The following is a 19,731-nucleotide window of genomic DNA, read 5'->3' on the forward strand; positions in this document are numbered from 1 at the left end:
TCGTTTGTCTCGGATTCTTAGATTGCCAGGGCTGCCTTGCCCTGCCTCCGGTCTCCCAGCACCATGTGGAACGACGAGGATAACAATCCATACGGCGCATTTGATCCCGAAGCCCGTCTCTCCGAATCCTTACATTCGGCGAACCTTTCTCCAAGTAAGGCTCACTGCTCAATTCATTGGCGCGGAGTCTAACCTTTGCAAGCTCTCTACGAACGCGAATACACTCCTCCCTCCCCCTCCAGCAAGGCGTCAACCCAGGATCCGACCGACGATTACCTTTCACATCCGCAGGATTTTAGCGATGAGGAAAATGAAGGATATGACAGCCAGCCCGCCAGCCATGGCTACTACCGGAAGAGCACCTACGATAGCCGCATAGAACAAATACTTTATGAGAACCCGGAGATGCCGATCCTCATCACCGATGCCGGGAAGAACCATGAGGGTGGTGGAAGCTTTATCGTGTACACCATACGAACTGGAGTATGTTATGATGCATCTCGGAGAGCATTTACAGATTTGACTCACATATGCAGGATCTGGAAGTCCGGCGACGGTACTCTGAGTTCGCCTCTCTGCGACAGACTCTCGTCAACCTCCATCCCACACTCATCATTCCGCCCATCCCGGAGAAACATACAATGGCAGATTATGCCGCTAAGCCTACCAAGGCTAAGGAGGATACCGCAATAATTGAGCTCCGAAAGCGAATGCTGGCTGTCTTCTTGAACCGCTGTCGCCGAATGAAGGAAGTCCGTGAGGACGGCGTTTGGTGGAGATTCCTAGATCCTAATGTTAGCTGGGTATGTATTCAGCGAGCACCTGCGAGCTCGACGCTCAAATGCTGATTTATGTATAGAGTGAGGTTCTTCATTCTCACCCCGCATCTTCGGTACCCAAGAACAACTTGAAAGCACCTCCCCTAGACCCTGCCAACCCTACGGCCGCACACGCTTGGCTACCGCTACCATCTTCTTCCGCGAAGCTCAAGGGTACTTCTGGTCCTACAGCTTCGGCTGCGCCTCCCCCAGTGGACACGCCAAGTCCCGATGTTCTAGGGCGCTTCCCTCCGGAATCCCGCAAATTGAGCGAGCAAGAGTTGGACCCGTATTTCATCAACTTCGAGGCATCTACAAGGGAGCTTGAGCTGCTACTGCAAGGGAATATTGAGAAAGTCAATCGTCGAACAGTGTCACATTTGTCTTCATTGTCAGCTGACCTCATGGAACTTGGAGCACGATACAATGGCTTCTCTCTATCCGAACAATCACCCACAGTAGCCGCAGCGATTGAGCGAATTGGCCAGGCAGCAGACACATCTTACATCGAAACTGAGGAGCTCTCCAACGCATTAAGCGCAAGCTTTGCCGAGCCTATGAGGGAAAGCGCACAGTTCGCTAGCGTTGTTCGTAGTGTTCTACGTTACCGGGTGCTGAAACGGGTGCAGGAAGAAATGACAAGGGATGAGTTAGCGAAGAAAAAGACCTTGCTTGATTCTCTGGAACGGAGCGAGTTGGAAGCAAAGCGTATTGAACAGTACCTGAATCGGACGTCAGCTCAAGGATCAGGGACGAGATCGCAACGCTCCTTATCTACATCTTCCGCTACCAGCGGCCCGGGAAGTCATGGAGCAGATGTGCGCCCCAGTGGTCAGGAAGACACTACCTCTATCGATTCAGACTTTCCTCCTACCCACGGCGAGTCGATCGGCTCGCAAGCGTCGTTACCCGCAGCATCTCCATCGAGAAGGCCCGAGACATCCTCCTCTCCAGCACATCGGAAGTCAGCCAGCGGGACATTCATGACGAACAAGTTGTTTGGGCGTATCAGTCACGCGGTCCACGGGTTCGTTGATGTTGACCCGGAGAGGACGCGACGAGATCAAATTGGAAAAACAAAGGAGAGTTTGCTTCAGGTGAGTCTAGCGACACTCCATTTTTAATTTCATGATCATCCTTGCCCCCTTCCCCTATATCTATTTTGCTAATATATTATGCACAGTTGGAGCAAGCACTGGAGGTTTCGGAAAAGGACGTTAAAGACGCCAGCACGGGGGTCTTGCAGGACTTGAAGCGATTCCAGAAGGATAAGGAGGCTGATCTGCGACGTTACATGGTAAGGAGCGACAAATGCAACTCATGGTTGAGGGAAACACTAATATTGAGATATTTTCTGTAGGTCGCATATGCTCGATGCCATTTGGACTGGGCCCGGAAAAACCTGGAGACATGGACCGAGGCGAAGGATGAAGTGGACAAGATCGTCGTCCGCTAGTCCCCTTGTAGTGTGCGAGGTTATGGCTTTTATCTTTACATCGGGCCTTTTGTTCCCCCGGTAATCACACTCAGAGAGTGAGACTACTCGGCGTTGGTGGATTTCTAATTATATGATCCATGAGCTCTACCTTGATGTATGATTGATTGATATTGGGCGCAATGATTGTCCTCTATTTTAGATCGACCGAAAATCCGTTGATCATTTTGCAGATCAGTCATCCCTCGGAGGCGATGTTGTCAAATGTAGCCTCATCGATCCACCCCCTACCGAATTACAGTAGAATTCGAAGCGATAGATGTTGTATATTCTATTTTGTTGTTTCTTGCGGGCGCCATCCAACAGTAGAGTGGCAAGCCGCACATGATATACGCTACCCTATTTATTTCCATGGTTGCGTTCCGCATGGAATCTCATACATCAATTCAGGCACCCGCCCATAAAGATCTTCAGACCATTTACTAGATAAAGCTGCAGCTCTTATGTGTCCGGGAAGCAGTGCGCATCAATGGATGAGTCAAATTTTTAAAGTCCGGAGCAAGGAGACGGCTCCACTTCGTGAGGCAATTATGGGAGAAGCATCCCTTATGCGAACGTCGAAACTCTCGGTGATCACCAACGCCGACGTTACTATATTAGTAAGTGCATTGCCTTTCTGCAATCGTTTGAGTGATGTCGTAATTCCCTCTAGAGTGGTTCTAGTGCGGGTTTTCTCCTTTCCTCTCAGGGATCACGCAAGAGTTACAACCGATGAACATCTCGGTAAGAAGTCCCGTACATACACCTTCTCCCTAGACATGATACTAATCCAGGTTACCCGTGGCGATCATCCGTGTTGATCTGTCATGGACGTATGAGCGTATCCCCTGCCTATCCACGAACTCCAGGATCGACAGGGACCTGGACTTTTCCATCGGTGTCTGAATTTGGGCCTCCCTTGGAGCTATCCACTACCGGTTGCGGGTACCTTTCTGGCGCCAAGGCCCCACACCCCAGTGTTTATAGCCTGTTTGTTGTCTTGGAAGCTTCGCCAGGTTGTTTGGGAACGGAGTTACGCATTACCGATTATCCACTGAATAGTTTCCTATCGGAGTAAACTGTTGCTGATCCTGTTATTCTAGACTAGGGATGCTGCGCCCCTGGGGGCTTCCGGGCGACCCTGAGAGGCTATGTGACGCTGCTATACTTCCTGTTCTCTCGCACAACCAAGAAAAGAACTAGGAGAGAGAGAAAAAAATAAATCAAAAAAGAAATTATGGGGACGAGTCCCCCGGCCGCAGACGAGGAGCTTGCTGGGGGGCTCCATTTATTAGCATGCTATCTCTCGTAACCAGCCTGAACACTGCTGGACTTGATACCAAATGGTTGTCCGATCGTGGTTTTATTAATATGGTCCTCGTCGCGACATTATTCTCTCTTTTCACGGTCTCTTTATGCAGGAGCATACCGCGTTCTAGTCCTTCCTCTTCCCCCTACACACAAGCTACCGACCTAAAAATCCATGACCCGACTGTCATCAACGCTAATGGCGCCTACTATGCTTATGGTGTGGGAGAACACATCGTTATTCATCAAGCACCTGGCCTAGCCGGACCGTGGAAGCAGATCGGAAGTGTCCTGGACAAGGACAGCATCATCCCCAAAGGCGACCGTGCAAAACCCTGGGCACCAACAACTATCGAAGTTAAGGGTACCTTCTATTGTTATTACTCAGTCAGCAACGCCGGCTGTCGCGACAGCGCTATCGGTGTAGCTACATCACAATCACCAGGTCCAGGCGGATGGACAGATCACGGGGCTATTGTCCAATCGGGCACAGGACAGGGTTCGGACGAGCATCCATTCAATGAAGTAAATGCCATTGACCCTGCAGTTCTGGTCACTGGAGATAAAGGACATTTGGTTTTCGGCAGTTATTGGTCTGGAATATGGCAGGTCCCATTGAATGAGGACTTCAGTTCGGTCGGCAACACCACTGGACTCAATGCGCATCATCTAGCAAAGCATCCGAAGACTGAGCGAGTAAACTCACAAGATCAAAACCCCGATCCTCTCTGCCGGGATTCATCCGGTCGCCGTCCGGTTGAGGGTGCTTATATCTCTTACCACGCACCGTACTACTATCTCTGGCTGAGCTGGGGCCAGTGCTGCGATTATGACCCCAACAACCTTCCACCATCAGGTGAAGAGTAAGTCCTGCTGGCATTTTACTCGATCCCCCTATGCTTTATGGGCACTCTAGTGCTCAGTGCTGATTTGACAACGGTTCATGCTAACAATAACATAGATATAGTATCCGCGTCGGACGCTCTGAGAGCCCTCACGGTCCGTTCGTAGACAAACAAGGGAAAGAGCTCACCCAGGGCGGAGGAGAACTCATCTATGGCTCAAATAATGACGTCTACGCACCGGGAGGACAAGGAGTGATAACAGTGGAGACTGGAGATATTCTTTATTATCATTACTGTGAGTCCCTGTTCTTCCGTGGGCTTTCCGTTATTATATAGTACGGTAAGCTAACCAGCACAGTAAACACAACTCTCAGCTATGATTTCTGGGTAAGGCCTCGAACCATCTCTAAGCCTCTCATATCATGTCACATTGCTAATGTCTCAATAGGAAGCCCGACTGGGATATAGTTATCTGGGATATGTCGATGGTTGGCCCGTCATACGGGAAGTACCCTGACCTGGGAGCGGTTTAATTGGATTTTGGATACCCAGCCTTGTATAGATATTCGACTCACAGCCTTTATACTTTCGCTAATCTAGATTTTAATCAAGGGTGTACTCTATTTATACAATAAATACAGGCTGACCCTACAGCATACTGTCATGGCTAATATTAGATGAGGTAGAGCCGACCCATGAACTAACCCCAAAACTCCGATACAGCTGCAGCCTTAAGGCCTTCGAGCCTTAGGCGTGCGAGTATAAACCCCCCCCTCTCCCGGCCTTTCCCAACTTCTACCCTCTTGCACTCAGCAACCCATATGATGTATCTCATCACCCCAGTACAAAGTTCCTTCTTTAATGTAAACCCGAGGTACCCTGACCGCGCTTCCAATCCTCTTTGTTCCAGGAGCACCTATGAGTTCCACAATCCCACTCCTTCGCGATCTCGCAGTATCTATCCTCGCGGAGGGCAAACTTCATTTACATCGATCTTGGTAGCCAGCCGCTGCACTAAGTGTGAATCAATGTCACTCGGAAAGTCAATTACTCTACAATCATTCCTGAGGAACCTCACATGACTACGTCTTGTATTCACTAGAGTGTAAGTCAATACAATCTATCCCCGATGAATGCCAGACTTGATCCCACGTATGATCCTCCCCTTTTTGGTAAGTCTCCCAGATAAAAATGACTGATCAGTTAAGTGACATCTGATCCTAGGTAGGGCTACAAGTATTGGAAATGCGGGGACTGCTTATAAACAGTGTACAGGATGGGACTATCGGCATTCAGTACCTAGGTGCACATTGCAGAAATTCATTTGTAGAGCTGAATCATGTCACTATCACATTAATGGAAACGTCAGTCTCTTGGTCCGGGCCAGATCAGACACTGAATCAGGAGTTGGCGGAAGGTAAATAAGATGTGTAACCGGACCATATAAACACTGTACAAACGTACTTCGCTAGACCATGGTGGGTCGGTGTTCTCTAGAGTTATCACAAGTTGAGTAAGAAAGGGTACCAATCAATAGTGGATGGAGAACAAGGAACTTCTTTCACGGCGATAGACCCTCATTGTTCAAAGCTAACTACAAGGTGACTCATGTGCATTGTTGACAGACTGTAAGAGGTGTACACAAGGGATTATTTATTTGTATTCAAGCTAGAATATCTTGTCGTACACAAAGTAGTCGTTTTCCAGTTTTATTAATGTGAGGTTGGTATTATGAGAAGTACATTTTTTATATGACACGGATCGCTGTGCATGCTTAGAGAAGAATGTTAAACCATGTTCTTTTATTGTCCGATTCTATTCAGCTGTCCGTCGCCGCAAAGTCAAGTGGGAAAAATGAATGTATTTTCGCTGATATTGGATAAGGCTGACGGAGCCCAGGTTGATGATAACATTCATGATAGAGGTCCAGCACAGTATGCTTTAACATTTGCCCACTATGTGTACTTGTCGGACGTTATACAAATCACCACATGATCAAGGCGCAAGTCCACAGAAAAGGCTTTTCTGTGTCGATTGGTACCCATCGTACTGCTGAGTAGTCAAGGACGTGGCTATCTGCTGCAGCATTAAACCAACCAGCTTAATTACTCTAACTTTAAGAATGTCAATATAGCTCCGACTAGGTCGAATCCAAGACCGAGTAACTCTTTCGACTAATGAGCATGTGCGTTGTAGCAGGAACGGCACAATCCGATGCACAAGGTAGGAATGGCGCAAGGAAATGGAGAGAAAAACTTGGCTATTCATCCGATCTCTTTTTCTACCTCAATAATAGAAATGGTTGGCCATTATGTACGAGAGCCCTTTCCATAAACAAGCATGACTGAAGTGACTAGAGATAGCTAGTGACTAAACTCTCCAGTTCAACGACATGCTTCTGCACTTGTGCTTATTTATCTAGTTTCATTATTCCCCCTCTGCTCTTCAGGCATATCGCTTTGTTCGTTGCATTCTAAATAGCCTGCTTATGAGATGTCAGTACACTTTGGCTTTCCGCCATCATCACTCTTCATGCTTGATCAGGCTCAAACAAAGCCGACTATTCCAACTCGCCAATTGGCAAAGCTCGGCATATCACCTGCAATTTACAGCATCACCTTGCACCCAGAGTTCTCCCTCATTGCTATTTTTCTGTATACAACTGTTGTCCTATTTCTGAATGGCATAAACAGAAGGAGACACGGACAACCATGGGCGATAAACCATACCAGGTGGTTCCGACATGCGGTTATCGTACATGATGTCCCTCTAGCTCTTTGTTCAGCCTGGATGTTTTTCAGGGTTGTTCGGACATTCAGGAACGCATGGCCCAAAAGACATGATGCATTCTACACAGTTCTGGTGGCAGACCTCTTCTGTCGAGGTGGGCAGATTCTACCTCATCAGGAAACAATTCAGGAGTTCGTTTTTGTGGGCTGGGCATCTTACATATCAAAGTTTTACGAGGTTCTCGATACTGTTATCATTCTTGCAAAAGGAAGACAGGCTTCGCTACTCCAGATTTACCACCATGCAGGTGTAATTCTCGTCGCATGGGCGTCAATCCGATTTGAATACCCGCCTGCATTAATGCTTTTTTCATTTAATGCTGGTGTCCATGCGCTTATGGTAAGCTCCAATAGAATCTACCAGAGCCCGCAGGGGTAGGATACTGACCAAAAGTTGCAGTATACCTATTTCGCATTGGTGTCCATTCATGTGGCAGTGCCTCGATCAGCTAAGGCAGCAATAACCTCTATCCAAATCGTGCAGTTTTTCATTGAGCTTATTGTGTGCCCAAGCTACCTCTTTGTCTATTATGATGTTCCTGCGGACTACACTCGTTACAATGATTACAGGAAAATGGGAGATTCTTTGGACGCACCGGCATCTAGAGATGCTGGACTTAACGGACAGTCCTATTGCAACACACGAACAGTCAGTTGTATGAACAAGGCAAGCCATACCTCTGTGACATGGCTTGAGATTCTTTTCATTCTTTCTTTGACATGGATGTTTCTACAGTTTTTTCGGTCTACTTATCTTCAAGCTGGAAAGAAAGAGGCTCTTTAGGCTATACTTGCCCCTAAGCTCCTTCGTCACCTCAGTATTGAAAACGACCATGTACGTGTTCAACAAAATGGTGTTGAGTCGCCAAGATTGCACAAGCTGATTTATTGATTTCTCTCTGAGCCGATGCTTAACTATTATTCCTACAACTCATGATCCCAAGTGTACGATCGATGCATTCGGATTAAAGTGAGGAAGCCTTGATATTCCTCTATAGTTTGTTACTGAATTGTGACTGTCATTTTTTGGTTAACTCCAAGTATCGATGCTGAGAGGTAAGCTTAGTAATTGTAGGATCTAGTTTCCCTGCTAGTAAGCCGTTGCCTAGGAATATTGGTATCTCAGCCTAGAGCAGTAGTTGTGCCGGACATTTGGATCCCTCCGACTCCGAATGCCGTTCCTCGGGCGGCTTCTTTTCCCTTTCGCGCCCAACCCCGTTTCTTCACTGTACGACTTTTAACGTCATTCAATCATGACCACTGGTCATCGCGAGCTTGGTCCTTATGGGCGTGCCTGTGCTACCTGCGCCCGCGCAAAATGTAAATGTATTCCTCGGGCTGGTGGAAGCAGTTGTGAGAGGTTCGTTCCTACGCATTTCATTGCTTGATCCGTACAGCACTCTAAACTGGGATAGGTGTCACCGCTTGAATAAGAAATGCATCCAGCCAGTCCGGCAGCGAAAGCTTAAACCTCTTTCGAAGAGAGTGCAGCTGGAGCACAAGCTAGACGGGTTGATGACTCTATTGGCATCGGCGGGGCAGTCACAGCCCCAGCCCCAGCCGCTGTCTGATTCGGTGAGGGACATGAACACAAACATCGTCACTTCTGGGACCGAGCCCCCCTATAGCGATTCAGGATTGCTAGGGACTGTGATGTCAGGGCCAGGTCTAGACCAAGGCTCGGAAGAAGAAGCTTGTCTAGCTTCTTTCCGTACAGAAAAGCTCCCGGTCTTCCCAGTTGTTCATATCCCAGACACTATGTCTGCAAAAGATTTTAAACAACAGTCGCCATTTCTGTGGCGCTGTATTGCTACCATCCAATGCAAACACCCGTCCCGCCAGTCTGAACTTTGCATGAGTATTCGTGAAGTAGCAGCGAAGAGACTGCTTGTGGATTGCGCAAAGAACCTGGACCTTCTACAGGGAGTCTTGATGTATCTTACCTGGTAAATTGACCCTTCTATGCCAGAATTAGTTAGCTGCTCACATTGTGATAGGATCACATACCTGACTCAGCCGCAGAAGTCTTCGCTGTGCATCTATACACAGATGGCGATTGGATTGGTCTTCGAGCTCGGTCTCAACAAGCCAGCTCCTCCGGATATATGTATGGCGACCTCAAATTGCAATGCAGTCGGCCATCTGCCACATCTAAAGGCGTCGCTTTCCACCAAGCGAACAATGAATGAACGGCGAGCCGTGCTTGGTTGTTACGTCCTCAGTTCGTTGTAAGCCTGGACTGATCCAAGCTCGCGATGACTGATTCACTTCGCTGACTGTCACGGATAATAGAATAGCACAGTTCTTGGGGCGGATGGATCCGCTCCGATGGACGCCTCATATGGAAGAATGCCTCACTACCCTCGCCGAAAGTGACGAGTCACCTAATGACACTGTGCTTGTGCAAATTACACGGTCACGATTGCTTGCAGATTTCATCTCACAAGGGCCTTGGAGTCAGAATCTCTATGATATTGATACCGCTTCCCGAGCACCGGCATCGTTTCACATGAAAGCTATGCAGACACAGTTACAAACCTTGAAATCTAAGATCCCTGTCAATCTGGCTGAAAATAGTAAGATTATCCTAGTATTTGTTTTAATGTATACTCATTTGACCCTGGTCATAGGGTCCATCCTCTTTCATCTCATTCATACAGAGGTCAGCCTCTACGAGACAGCCCTCAGCAAACCAGCAACAAACACAGCATATACGGACCCGCTACACCTTGATCACCTCTACGCATGTTTAAAAGCGCTAAAAGCCTTCTTTGATCTATTAGTAGCTATTCCCGTCGCCGAGCTTACGTCAATTGCCTTACCAGATCTGATCTACACATCACACTGCCTTATGACTCTCTTCCGTCTTTCCACTTTCGATCACCCTGGATGGGACCAAGCTACCGTCCGGGGCACACTGGATATCGTGTCTATTACTGATCAACTGGCTGATCGACTGAAACAAGTGGCGCAAGTTGTAGGCATTCAGAACGAAGGAGAGTCACAGGATCCGTATAGTAGGCTGGGCATGATGATGCTGAAGATACGTGGTGAATGGGTGTCAAGATTGTCAGATTTGGAAGCCATAGACATAGATTCCATGTTGGGGCTGCCTTATTTCAATATGAATCAGTGGGACTTAGATAGCTTTCTGAACTGGTCGGGAGAGTTCAATTAGATATCTAACGAATGAATGATAAACGACTCAATCTATGATGAATTAATAATTACTATCACATACCGAGTAAGAATCTCTATGAATTATAGACAATTAAGAGACATTTATGCCAACAATACAAAGAAATATATAAGTGGTGGCTAAACGGAAATAAGCAACATCTTGTCAGCATATCCGCTACCTCATAGTTTGAACCCCGACGGAGTTGGATCTGCAGGAACGGGAACGGGTACGGGAATGCCCCAACTCCGTGTCAACGGAGGAGATATGGAGAGATATTTAACCAATGTAGTACCTACAGTAGCGGTCAATCTCTATGTCTATACTTCTCAGATTATAATTCTTCATCAGTGGCTATCACTTCACCTTATTTCTTTCCTTTCAAAGTGCTACTCCGAGCCCTAACCCGACTACCAAGATGAGCGACGGTAATCAACCATCCACCCTCGATGAGCATCTAAAGCCCCAAGCCAAACCGGAAGATGAGCTCAGTGAAAGCCTTGCAGTGCCCGAGAAACACGAGCCTGAATGGTTGGAAGGGGTACCTCTAGTCATGGCCGTGAGCGGGACTACGCTTGTCGTTTTTCTCATGTTGTTAGATATCTCGATTGTTTCAACGGTATGACAGACTACTTATATACGAAAACTCATATCGACGTAGAAATAATGACTAAGTTGTCCATAGGCCATTCCCCAGATCACAAACCAGTTCCATTCCCTCGACGACGTGGCTTGGTATGGAAGTGCGTATACAATCGCGAGGTACAGTAGGAATGGAAATATTCGTTTTAATAAAGTCAATTATCACTAATCGCAGTGAGTCTTTTCTATGATAGTGCCTCTCTTCAACCCCTCACGGGAAAATTTTACAACTATTTCCAATTGAAGGTCAGTCGATTCCGAACTGTCTCTTATCTTGATACTAACCAACGTGCAGTGGACATTCCTTTCCTTCTTCGCATTTTTTGAAATCGGTTCATTAATTTGTGGAGTTGCCAATTCCTCAAAGATGTTGATCATCGGCCGTGCGGTAGCCGGAATGGGGTCCTCGGGGATGTTGAACGGAGCCATGAACATTCTTGCTGCTGCTGTTCCGATGCATAAAAGGCCGACACTGATGGGAATCATCATGGGGAGTATGTTTTAATTCCACAGATTAGGAATGCCAGTCGCTAATCTGGTACAGTCGCACAGCTCGGATTGGTTTCTGGACCGCTAATTGGCGGTGCTTTTACGACATCTTCGACATGGCGATGGTGTGAGTCTAGAGTAACCCTTGCTCCCAAGAGTGCCGTTTATATACTGAGAATATTCTAATTAAAAGGCTTCTACATCAACCTCCCAATCGGCGCCCTAGTAGGTGCTCTTCTGATATTCGCCCGTATTCCGGAACAGAAGCCCAAAGAAAAAGCCAGTCAAGTAGTCCGGTCGATGCTTCTCTACAAATTCGACTGGATTGGCTTCGTTCTTTTCGCCCCAGCCTGCATCCAATTACTCCTTGCACTACAATACGGCGGAAACCAGTACCCCTGGGACAGTGTGACGGTAATTGGATTGTTCTGCGGTACAATTGCAACATTGCTAGTCTTCATCGCATGGGAGCGCCACATGGGCCGCGATGCAATGATTCCGGGATACCTACTCCGTGACCGGATTGTTGTATGTTGTTGTATGTTCTTCATGATGGTTTTCGGTATGACAATGATTCTGTCATATTATCTGCCCATCTACTTCCAGTCTGTTCGGGGGAAGTCGGCTTTAGTCAGCGGTGTCAATCTACTACCGAATATACTGTGCCAGTTAGTCATGGCCGTTATATCAGGGGTTCTTAGTGAGTTACTTCTTATACCTCAGGTATCCAAAAGCAGCTTTGCTAATTGTCACAAACAGCCGGGAAACTGGGCTACTATCTCCCATGGGGAGTCTTCGGGGCAATGCTAAACTCAATCGGCAGCGGCCTCCTATCAAACCTCACACCGGATACCTCAGTCCCTGACTGGGCTGGTTATCAATCCTTAGTCGGATTCGGCAGAGGCGCCGCAACCCAAGTAGTAAGTCCTTTCCCCAACTATCCAAGTATGGAGAAGACACCCGGTATCTAATAGAGAAACCAGCCCATGGTCGCAATCCAAAACCAAGTAACAGCAGACGAAGTCTCAACCGCACTGGCTCTCATGACCTGTAGCCAAACTCTGGGTGGAGCAATCTTCCTAGCTGTTGGACAGGTCATCTTTGCCCAGGCACTGCGGGTGAAGATTCCGCAACATGCTCCTGCTGTGGATCCGGAAACAGTGATTGGCGCTGGTGCGACGGGGTTTCGGGATGTGGTGTCTTTGCAGGATTTGCCGGGTGTTTTGACGGCGTATGCGAAAAGTGTGGATCGAGTATTCTATTTAGGTGTTGGGTTGTCTGTTGCTCAGTTTGTCTTTGCCTGGGGGGTTGGGCTCAAGAATGTGAAGAAGGATAAGGGAAAGGTGGGCGGGGAGGTGGCCGATGATAAGCCTTGATCACATACTAGATTGGTTATATAGAATGCTTGAGCAGTTACCTAGTTTTTGTCTCATCCGACATCCTTCAGGCCTATACTCAACCTGGATATCACGTTAAACAATGAGACTATAATACTTGCTGGTATGTCTGTTGACTAGAATGTAGCGCCAGCCCTCCGCGGCCTACCGGCAGGTCTTTCCCGGCTGATGCCCGTGGACCACAATCTATTCCCCAATGGTCTTCGCACGAGTGGTCAGCATCCACCAATAGATGGCAAATTGCGCCACTTCGAGGAATTCCCGCGTGAGATCACAGGGCCAACACCACAGCAGAGAGTCGATTATCCGGAAGAATGGATTCACAAATGGACCGAAGTAGAGTTTGAGGAGCTCCTGCAGGCCGTTGAAGGTTTCATCGCGTCAGGAACCCCACTTATCAGCATCAGCAAGGTAAAGGACAAGTATATCCCGCAAACGGTGATCTATATGCTGATATCAATACCTATGCTCTAAGAACAATTTCTGGCTGCCTACTCTCGAGAGCGCCTTACAGGACATTCAGGACGACATTTTGAATGGATGTGGATTCATTATGTTTCGTGGCTTGCCAATCAGCCGATGGGGGTATCTGTGCCCTTCGGGTACCTGTTGCCTCAAAATAAGCTTAGTCTGATCCTCAGCCATGTCGAAATCACAATGTTTGTTTGGTTCTCTACCAACCGCACATGAGGTTCGCATGTCATGGTAAGAGAAAATTGCAGCAAACATCTTGCAAGTAGTTGGGGTTGCAGCGTACGTAGGAAGTGATGGACCGGGGCAATCAGGCGCCATAATGCTCAAGGCGATCGACAGTTTGTTCATCTTCTCACCTGCCATATGGTTGAAGGGAGTGGCTAGCTGGTTCAGACCTCGCTATTTGGGCCTTTATGGCCTGCTGCGGCAGGAAGGGAGATGGGAATTCCACACGAAAACCAATCGAGGGTGAATCTCTGTGAACATAATTTCTGATCAGTGTGAGATAAGGCTCTCGGCAATTGTTCGAAGTGAAATTACAGATCATGATTGCGTAGTTACAGGGATTCAGGATCCTGTGGGATGACTAACCTTTCTTTGTTCTCTCATACTGATATAACCCTCCCCTCTGTCTGCATCAAACATAGGTCATCTTATCTCATTTACCACGGCCAAGATGGCAAATAATGACATCGAAACAGCTGTGAATCGCGAGAAGAAAAACAACCCACAATTGATAAATGCTCCTGTCAGCGATACCTCAGGCGTACTACCGCCTCCCGACGGTGGACTTCACGCCTGGGCTCAGGTTGTCTCCGGTCACTTCGTCGTAGCCCTGACTTGGGGCTATGCCGCCAGTTTCGGGGTCTTTCGAAACCACTATAAATCAACAATACCGCAGACCCCTTCCGATATATCATGGATCGGCGGTGTCCAGGTTTTCTGTATTTATTTCATCTCGACGTTATCTGGTCGTGCAACAGACGCTGGAATGGCAAGACTGGTGGTAGGAGTAGGCGCGGCCCTACTGCTTCTCGGCACCTTCATGACTAGTCTGGCTACGAAATACTGGCAGATCTTTCTGGCGCAAGGGATCTGCACTGGTATTGGTCAGGGTCTCATGTGGTTGCCCAGTATTACATTGATCTCGACGTACTTTGTGCGCCTGCGTGTCTTTGCTGTTACGGCCGCTGCCACGGGAACAAGTACGGGGGGCATGATCTTTCCGGCAATGATTCAGCATCTAACCCCAAAGATCGGTGAGGCGTTTTTTGTTACATTAAGCGTGCTATAGCTGATCGCGTACATGAATGAGCAGGGTTCCCATGGGCTGTCCGGTGCATGGGATTTGTTGTCCTCTTCATGGTAATAGTTACCCTAGCGCTTCTGCGTCCTCGCCTGCCACCGCGGAAGTCAGGACCACTGGTCGAATGGGGCGCCTTTAAGGAGCCTGCCTATATGCTCTTTATCTTCGGGGTCTTTCTGTTATACTGGACCCTATATTTTGCCTTCTTCTATGTTCGCTGTCAAACCCAAGATCGACGATGAACCAAGCTGACCGCATTCTAGATACAAGTGTACGCCACCGAGGAGCTCGGACTCTCTGAAGAAGCCGGTGTCAATTTAATCATTGTCACCAATGCCCTTGGAATTCCCATCTGTCCTGCCTTCGGCTATCTGGCCGATCGCTATATCGGTCCGCTCAATTGTCTAATTCCTTGGGTAGCCCTGTGTGGCATTCTGATGTTCTGCTGGGCCGCCGTCCATACTGTGGCCGAGCTATACGTCTTTGCGGTATTCTATGGGCTGGCATCAGCGGCAGCCATGGACTTATTCGCCGGCACTGTCCCTTCGCTGACAAAAGACCTCGACAAAATCGGCACTCGAGTCGGCATGGCGCTATCAATCATGAGCGTCGGGCCATTGACCGGCCCATCCGTGGCGGGGGCGTTGATAGCGCGCACAGGGGGCGGCTATCTGGCGTCGCAGATGTGGGCAGGGGCAACCTTGATCGTGGCAGCTTTGGCCCTTGTGGGGGCACGATTCATAATATCGGGACCACATCTCCAAGCTAAACTTTGAGCGTCAACAAAACTGTATATACTATGCCCACGCTAAGGACGGTGGAATGATAAGTAGGTACTAATAAACATCTCTGACTAAGTAAAGTGACAATCCTACCAGTACCCTTGATAAGTTATAACCTTGTTCTAAATCTTATCCCGGGGTAAAACTCTCTATGTTTCCCTGCATCTATGACACTGATAAATAGCATCTCTATCTCCAAGTCTTGCAGCAACGGGGATTCCAACACTATTAATGTTACCCCAAAGAAGATATCCACCTTTTTAGAAGCTACAAAGAATAACGGAAGGTTCAGTATAGAGATATCAAAATAACATAAATCTTTATAGATGAATACTAAAGATATATTTTCGGCTTTGTTTTCTAGTATTGAAACGTTTTCTAAGACTTTAGCGCGAAGTAGTACTATTTAATATCAAAAATTGTCAAATCTTAATCCTAAAGAATTTTTTCAAGGTTGTTGAATTGACTTCAGAATAATGGCATGATTTCCACTTCACGCGGCCAATAACAATGTCCTATTAGCCATATGTGACGGTCCTCTTAAGAGAGTTTTGACTTTGTGGTGTTATAAAAGATTAACGAATGGATAACGACAATGTCGTTGATGGCAGTCAAGTAGTGATATGGATCCCTGACACAACGGAGCAAGCAGCGTGCGAAGATACAATGCTCATAGTTGTCATTTATACAGGCAGAAAAATGATCGAAATCCAAATCCTTTTAACAGATGAGAGCGCCAACAACTCCAAGTATGTTTGTGGGCTACGCCATGTGAAAAACTAAAATGAACCACCACGGGAACAGAAAGACAAATGCCCACAATTAAACCGTGAAGACTAGTCTCACAGCCGCAGGAGAAGCACATAACGTGCTAAAACATTTAAGGTCCATTATTCTTAGTATTTGCGGCCCTTTGTAGGTAGGCCTGTATAGCACCAGCCTTTGCATTCCCACTTAGGAAGTATCTGTAAAGCCGTGTCAGAACACGTGTAGCTTCCAGCCAATCTTTCTTTGAGTACAAGTCGTAGCCTCGAGTGAATTTTAAATCAAACGCCTCATCCTTGGAACATCCCTGTGAATGTACCCTAGCGATTGTATCGGCCGGAAAAAGCCCACGGACAACATGAACATAGCGCCCACAGAATCCCACCACGTAAACTTCCTAGCCCAGAACTCCTGTATTACCATTTTGTATGGAGGTGGTTTTAGCAAGCTGTCCTAGCATTATGCTTAGGGTTTCCATAAGAAATTAATCCCAAGTCATCCCCTCGAACCAGTTGGCAAATCAGAAACCTGACGATAGCAGTCTAGACATAGGACTCACTCCAGTATAGGAGATGATTGGCACAAGGCCTTCTTGAAGCCTCACCATCGCAGCACCCTCTGATTTAGAGGTGAATCGCTTTCCACCGATGATATATTTCTGCTTCAGTTGCGGTTCAAATCTTTGGAATCGTTAGAATGCCGATGTCAAAGTTATGGAGACTCGCAACTCACATAATTCTAGGTCTCTCCTCACGTATACCATCAAGGTTATTGTAAATAGTGTGCATCAGCATATTCTTCATCCAACCCTGTGTGCGTATGAAGAACCTGAAATCTTCTCGCTCAGGCTGCTTCCAATTCCCTATCGGTAGACTGATTGTCTCACATGCTTTTAAAGCATTTGTAATCCCTACCTCACGCTCATATACCTCATAGTAGTAGGAACTGAGCCAGAAGAATAGATCTCTGAAGTTCATTTCTTCTTGTGGCCATTCCATGGTACAGTCATCTTCCACAATTTCAATACCAGTCTGTTGGAATATCCAGGGAATGAGACTTGCCACATCCAGGTCTTCCCTGAGTTGTCAGTATTGTTGATTATGGAATGACACAATCTATAGGAAAATTGATACCTTCACGATCATTATCGACACCTCTGGGGATTAACTCATCAAAATCAATGATATCAGAGCAAACCGTTACCGACATGCTAACGTGGCGTTCAAGGCTTGAAAATATGCGATCACTATGTTTGACGATCAGATGACAATATATCCTCTAATTTTTTCTTTGCAGAGTGATCAATTCTCAACAACATCCAAGGGTCTCGATAATGAAGTAAGGGAACACGTTCCACTCTAGTACTACGTATAATTATATCATTCTTCCGCTCTACGAATCTTTACTTAGTGTTTAACACTCGAGCCGAACCTTTCCTTTCTGCCCAAATCTGCAGCCCGAGATAATGTGGATATAGCTGTGTACAGTACTCCAGACCGACAGTCCTTGTACTTTTGACTCATCTTGGTTATATCCTTCCAGAAGTAATGGTTTCGGGATTGCAATATTGGGAGCCCCAGACCGACTATTCTAATCATGGCAACCCCTTCTGGAGTTCCCACAACCTTGCATACTATCATTGAGCTCCTCAAGCACCCTCTTGTACCTATTGTGTCAAGCATGGTGGCCATTAACATTTCTGCTGAATTAGTACCCCTCATTACTGTTCTTGTTCTCTTGGGAGACATAGTTCCAAGAGGGTACTATTGTAAGTTTTTACACAAAGCAAATTCCACTCTTTATAGACTTGGACGCATCTTACTCGTACGCCTTGACGGGATCACTTCCTCTAACTCTATATAAGCTCTAAACAATTGAAGTATTTCAATAATCAAGACTGAGGTTGTTAATAATTACCCGATGACACTGCAAATACCCCGTAGAAACTCCCAAACCAACGCTTGATCTTTGGTACGCACATCCAATTAGTGGATATAAAACATGGAACAATTCCTCGACTTGACGATAAACCTTATTCCTACGAAAGTCCACTTTGGTATCTTATCCCAACCTGTGGCATCAATATTCAAATGCGCCTATGCATCAACTGCCCATACCCCAACTCCCCTAACGCGGTCCATCAGCAACCTCCACCAATATCGAAACAAGCCACTTAAAAAACGCAAAATAGTAGCAAAGGTTCAGTGAATAGACGACCAACGCCTCAAGACCCCACCACAATAGTACTTAACACCCAAACGCCCATTCCCAATATCAACCCATCCATCCCGCAAACCCTCCAATCCGAACAAAGACGCACTCCCCAACTCAACGCTCCAAAGCACCCCCAACACCTCTGAACGAAGTCTTCGCCCGATTAACTCCCGGCCTCCCAACCTTCCCAGTACCACTTCGCAATGGCGACAAAAGCGGCGACGAAAAAGTCCTCAAAGCACCCCTCACAGACCCGGTCCTCATCTTGAGTTTCTTGGGCGTGATATCCGCTCCCTGTGTTGTATCTTTCAGTGACGGGGATGTGGGAGTATGTCGAGTATTCATGTCTTGGGCCATGATTGGACCGTGTCCATGCCCAGTAGTCGGTGCGGTGAGGTAGGAGGTTTGCTTCGTGTCTCGGGCGAGAGTTGTGTTGGTTGTGCTGGGTGCTTGGTAGCAAGAGGTGTTGCGGGCGGAGAGGCTTGGACCGAGGTCGAGGATGCTGATGTCACTGTCGCTGAGAATGTCGCTGAGGTTGTCTCTGTGCGTTTCGGGGGTTGTGGGAGGGGAGACGGTTGGTCCTTTTGGTTTGAAAGGAGTTGGTGTGAGGAATTTGGGGTGTGGGTTCAATTGAGGGGGCGTTTTGAATGGATTCATTTTTTTTGATGAGAGGAATTGGATTTCTGATTGTGGGTTGTTGATTGCGGTTGGTGTTCTTGCTGTGGGGTTGGTGATACTGGTTTTGTGGATGTTGTTGCTTTTCTATACACGACAAGGATGGAAGGTCAGGTGCAGAGCCACAGGGAAGGAAGGAAAGGGTGACCAGTCGGGGTTACTCAAATTTTGGGTAACTTATAAATCTGAGTCGAATTGAATTGGGGCTTATTTATTCACTTGCAGCCAATCTTCTTAGTGTTGTCAATGACAAAGTAACCTAATGTAGGCAGGAAGTGGACTTTTTTTATAGTTGGTGTACTCTGTATGCCTCAGGTACCTGACCACCTCAGATGATAAAGAAGATATTGCTTGCGAATTACCTTTCTCACCTGCCCTGCGGTTTTAAACAGTAGTAGATCGTAAGCAGGTTATGTATTCTACTCTAGAACTTGAGCAAATTAATAGAATTCGAGTTATGAACAACTCGTTAAGGAATAGTTGATTCCAAGTCAACTATTACTCAGTCTGGTCATTGAAACCATGTTAGAGCAATTGAATCACGCAATATCGCTCACACCTTAGTCTATCGATTC

At 47.1% G+C, this 19,731-nt stretch overlaps 7 protein-coding genes across 7 annotated transcripts; 6 read left to right on the plus strand and 1 right to left on the minus strand.

Moving 5' to 3' along the window:
• Positions 1-63: 63 nt before the first annotated feature.
• AO090023000164 (PX and BAR domain-containing protein) lies at positions 64-2,274 on the plus strand (the record flags this gene model as incomplete). Its single annotated transcript, XM_001820690.1, has 6 exons — positions 64-154; positions 203-483; positions 537-803; positions 860-1,915; positions 2,002-2,115; positions 2,179-2,274. The coding sequence occupies 6 exons, from the start codon at positions 64-66 to the stop codon at positions 2,272-2,274; spliced, it is 1,905 nt and encodes a 634-aa protein (XP_001820742.1).
• A 1,389-nt stretch (positions 2,275-3,663) lies between these two features.
• On the plus strand, positions 3,664-5,080 carry AO090023000165 (arabinan endo-1,5-alpha-L-arabinosidase; the record flags this gene model as incomplete). The annotated part of the gene is made up of 3 exons (XM_023235455.1): positions 3,664-4,463; positions 4,562-4,740; positions 4,998-5,080. 3 exons carry the CDS (start codon positions 3,664-3,666, stop codon positions 5,078-5,080), a joined length of 1,062 nt encoding a protein of 353 aa, XP_023090474.1.
• Positions 5,081-6,938: 1,858 nt separating this feature from the next.
• Positions 6,939-8,018, plus strand: AO090023000166 (elongation of very long chain fatty acids protein; the record flags this gene model as incomplete). The annotated part of the gene is made up of 2 exons (XM_023235456.1): positions 6,939-7,574; positions 7,614-8,018. 2 exons carry the CDS (start codon positions 6,939-6,941, stop codon positions 8,016-8,018), a joined length of 1,041 nt encoding a protein of 346 aa, XP_023090475.1.
• Positions 8,019-8,487: 469 nt separating this feature from the next.
• AO090023000167 (uncharacterized protein) lies at positions 8,488-9,184 on the plus strand (the record flags this gene model as incomplete). The annotated part of the gene is made up of 2 exons (XM_001820693.3): positions 8,488-8,594; positions 8,650-9,184. 2 exons carry the CDS (start codon positions 8,488-8,490, stop codon positions 9,182-9,184), a joined length of 642 nt encoding a protein of 213 aa, XP_001820745.3.
• Positions 9,185-10,830: 1,646 nt separating this feature from the next.
• On the plus strand, positions 10,831-12,919 carry AO090023000168 (MDR family MFS transporter; the record flags this gene model as incomplete). The annotated part of the gene is made up of 8 exons (XM_023235457.1): positions 10,831-11,031; positions 11,098-11,174; positions 11,249-11,300; positions 11,350-11,548; positions 11,599-11,670; positions 11,737-12,243; positions 12,303-12,463; positions 12,527-12,919. 8 exons carry the CDS (start codon positions 10,831-10,833, stop codon positions 12,917-12,919), a joined length of 1,662 nt encoding a protein of 553 aa, XP_023090476.1.
• Positions 12,920-13,583: 664 nt separating this feature from the next.
• Positions 13,584-15,496, plus strand: AO090023000169 (uncharacterized protein; the record flags this gene model as incomplete). Its single annotated transcript, XM_023235459.1, has 5 exons — positions 13,584-13,599; positions 13,663-13,752; positions 14,116-14,673; positions 14,733-14,932; positions 14,984-15,496. The coding sequence occupies 5 exons, from the start codon at positions 13,584-13,586 to the stop codon at positions 15,494-15,496; spliced, it is 1,377 nt and encodes a 458-aa protein (XP_023090477.1).
• Positions 15,497-18,595: 3,099 nt separating this feature from the next.
• AO090023000172 (uncharacterized protein) lies at positions 18,596-19,138 on the minus strand (the record flags this gene model as incomplete). The annotated part of the gene is made up of 1 exon (XM_001820696.1): positions 18,596-19,138. The coding sequence occupies one exon, from the start codon at positions 19,136-19,138 to the stop codon at positions 18,596-18,598; it is 543 nt and encodes a 180-aa protein (XP_001820748.1).
• Between the last annotated feature and the right edge of the window lie 593 nt (positions 19,139-19,731).

This window comes from Aspergillus oryzae, chromosome 3 (genome assembly GCF_000184455.2).
Source record: "Aspergillus oryzae RIB40 DNA, chromosome 3".
Taxonomy (NCBI): Eukaryota; Fungi; Ascomycota; class Eurotiomycetes; order Eurotiales; family Aspergillaceae; genus Aspergillus; species Aspergillus oryzae.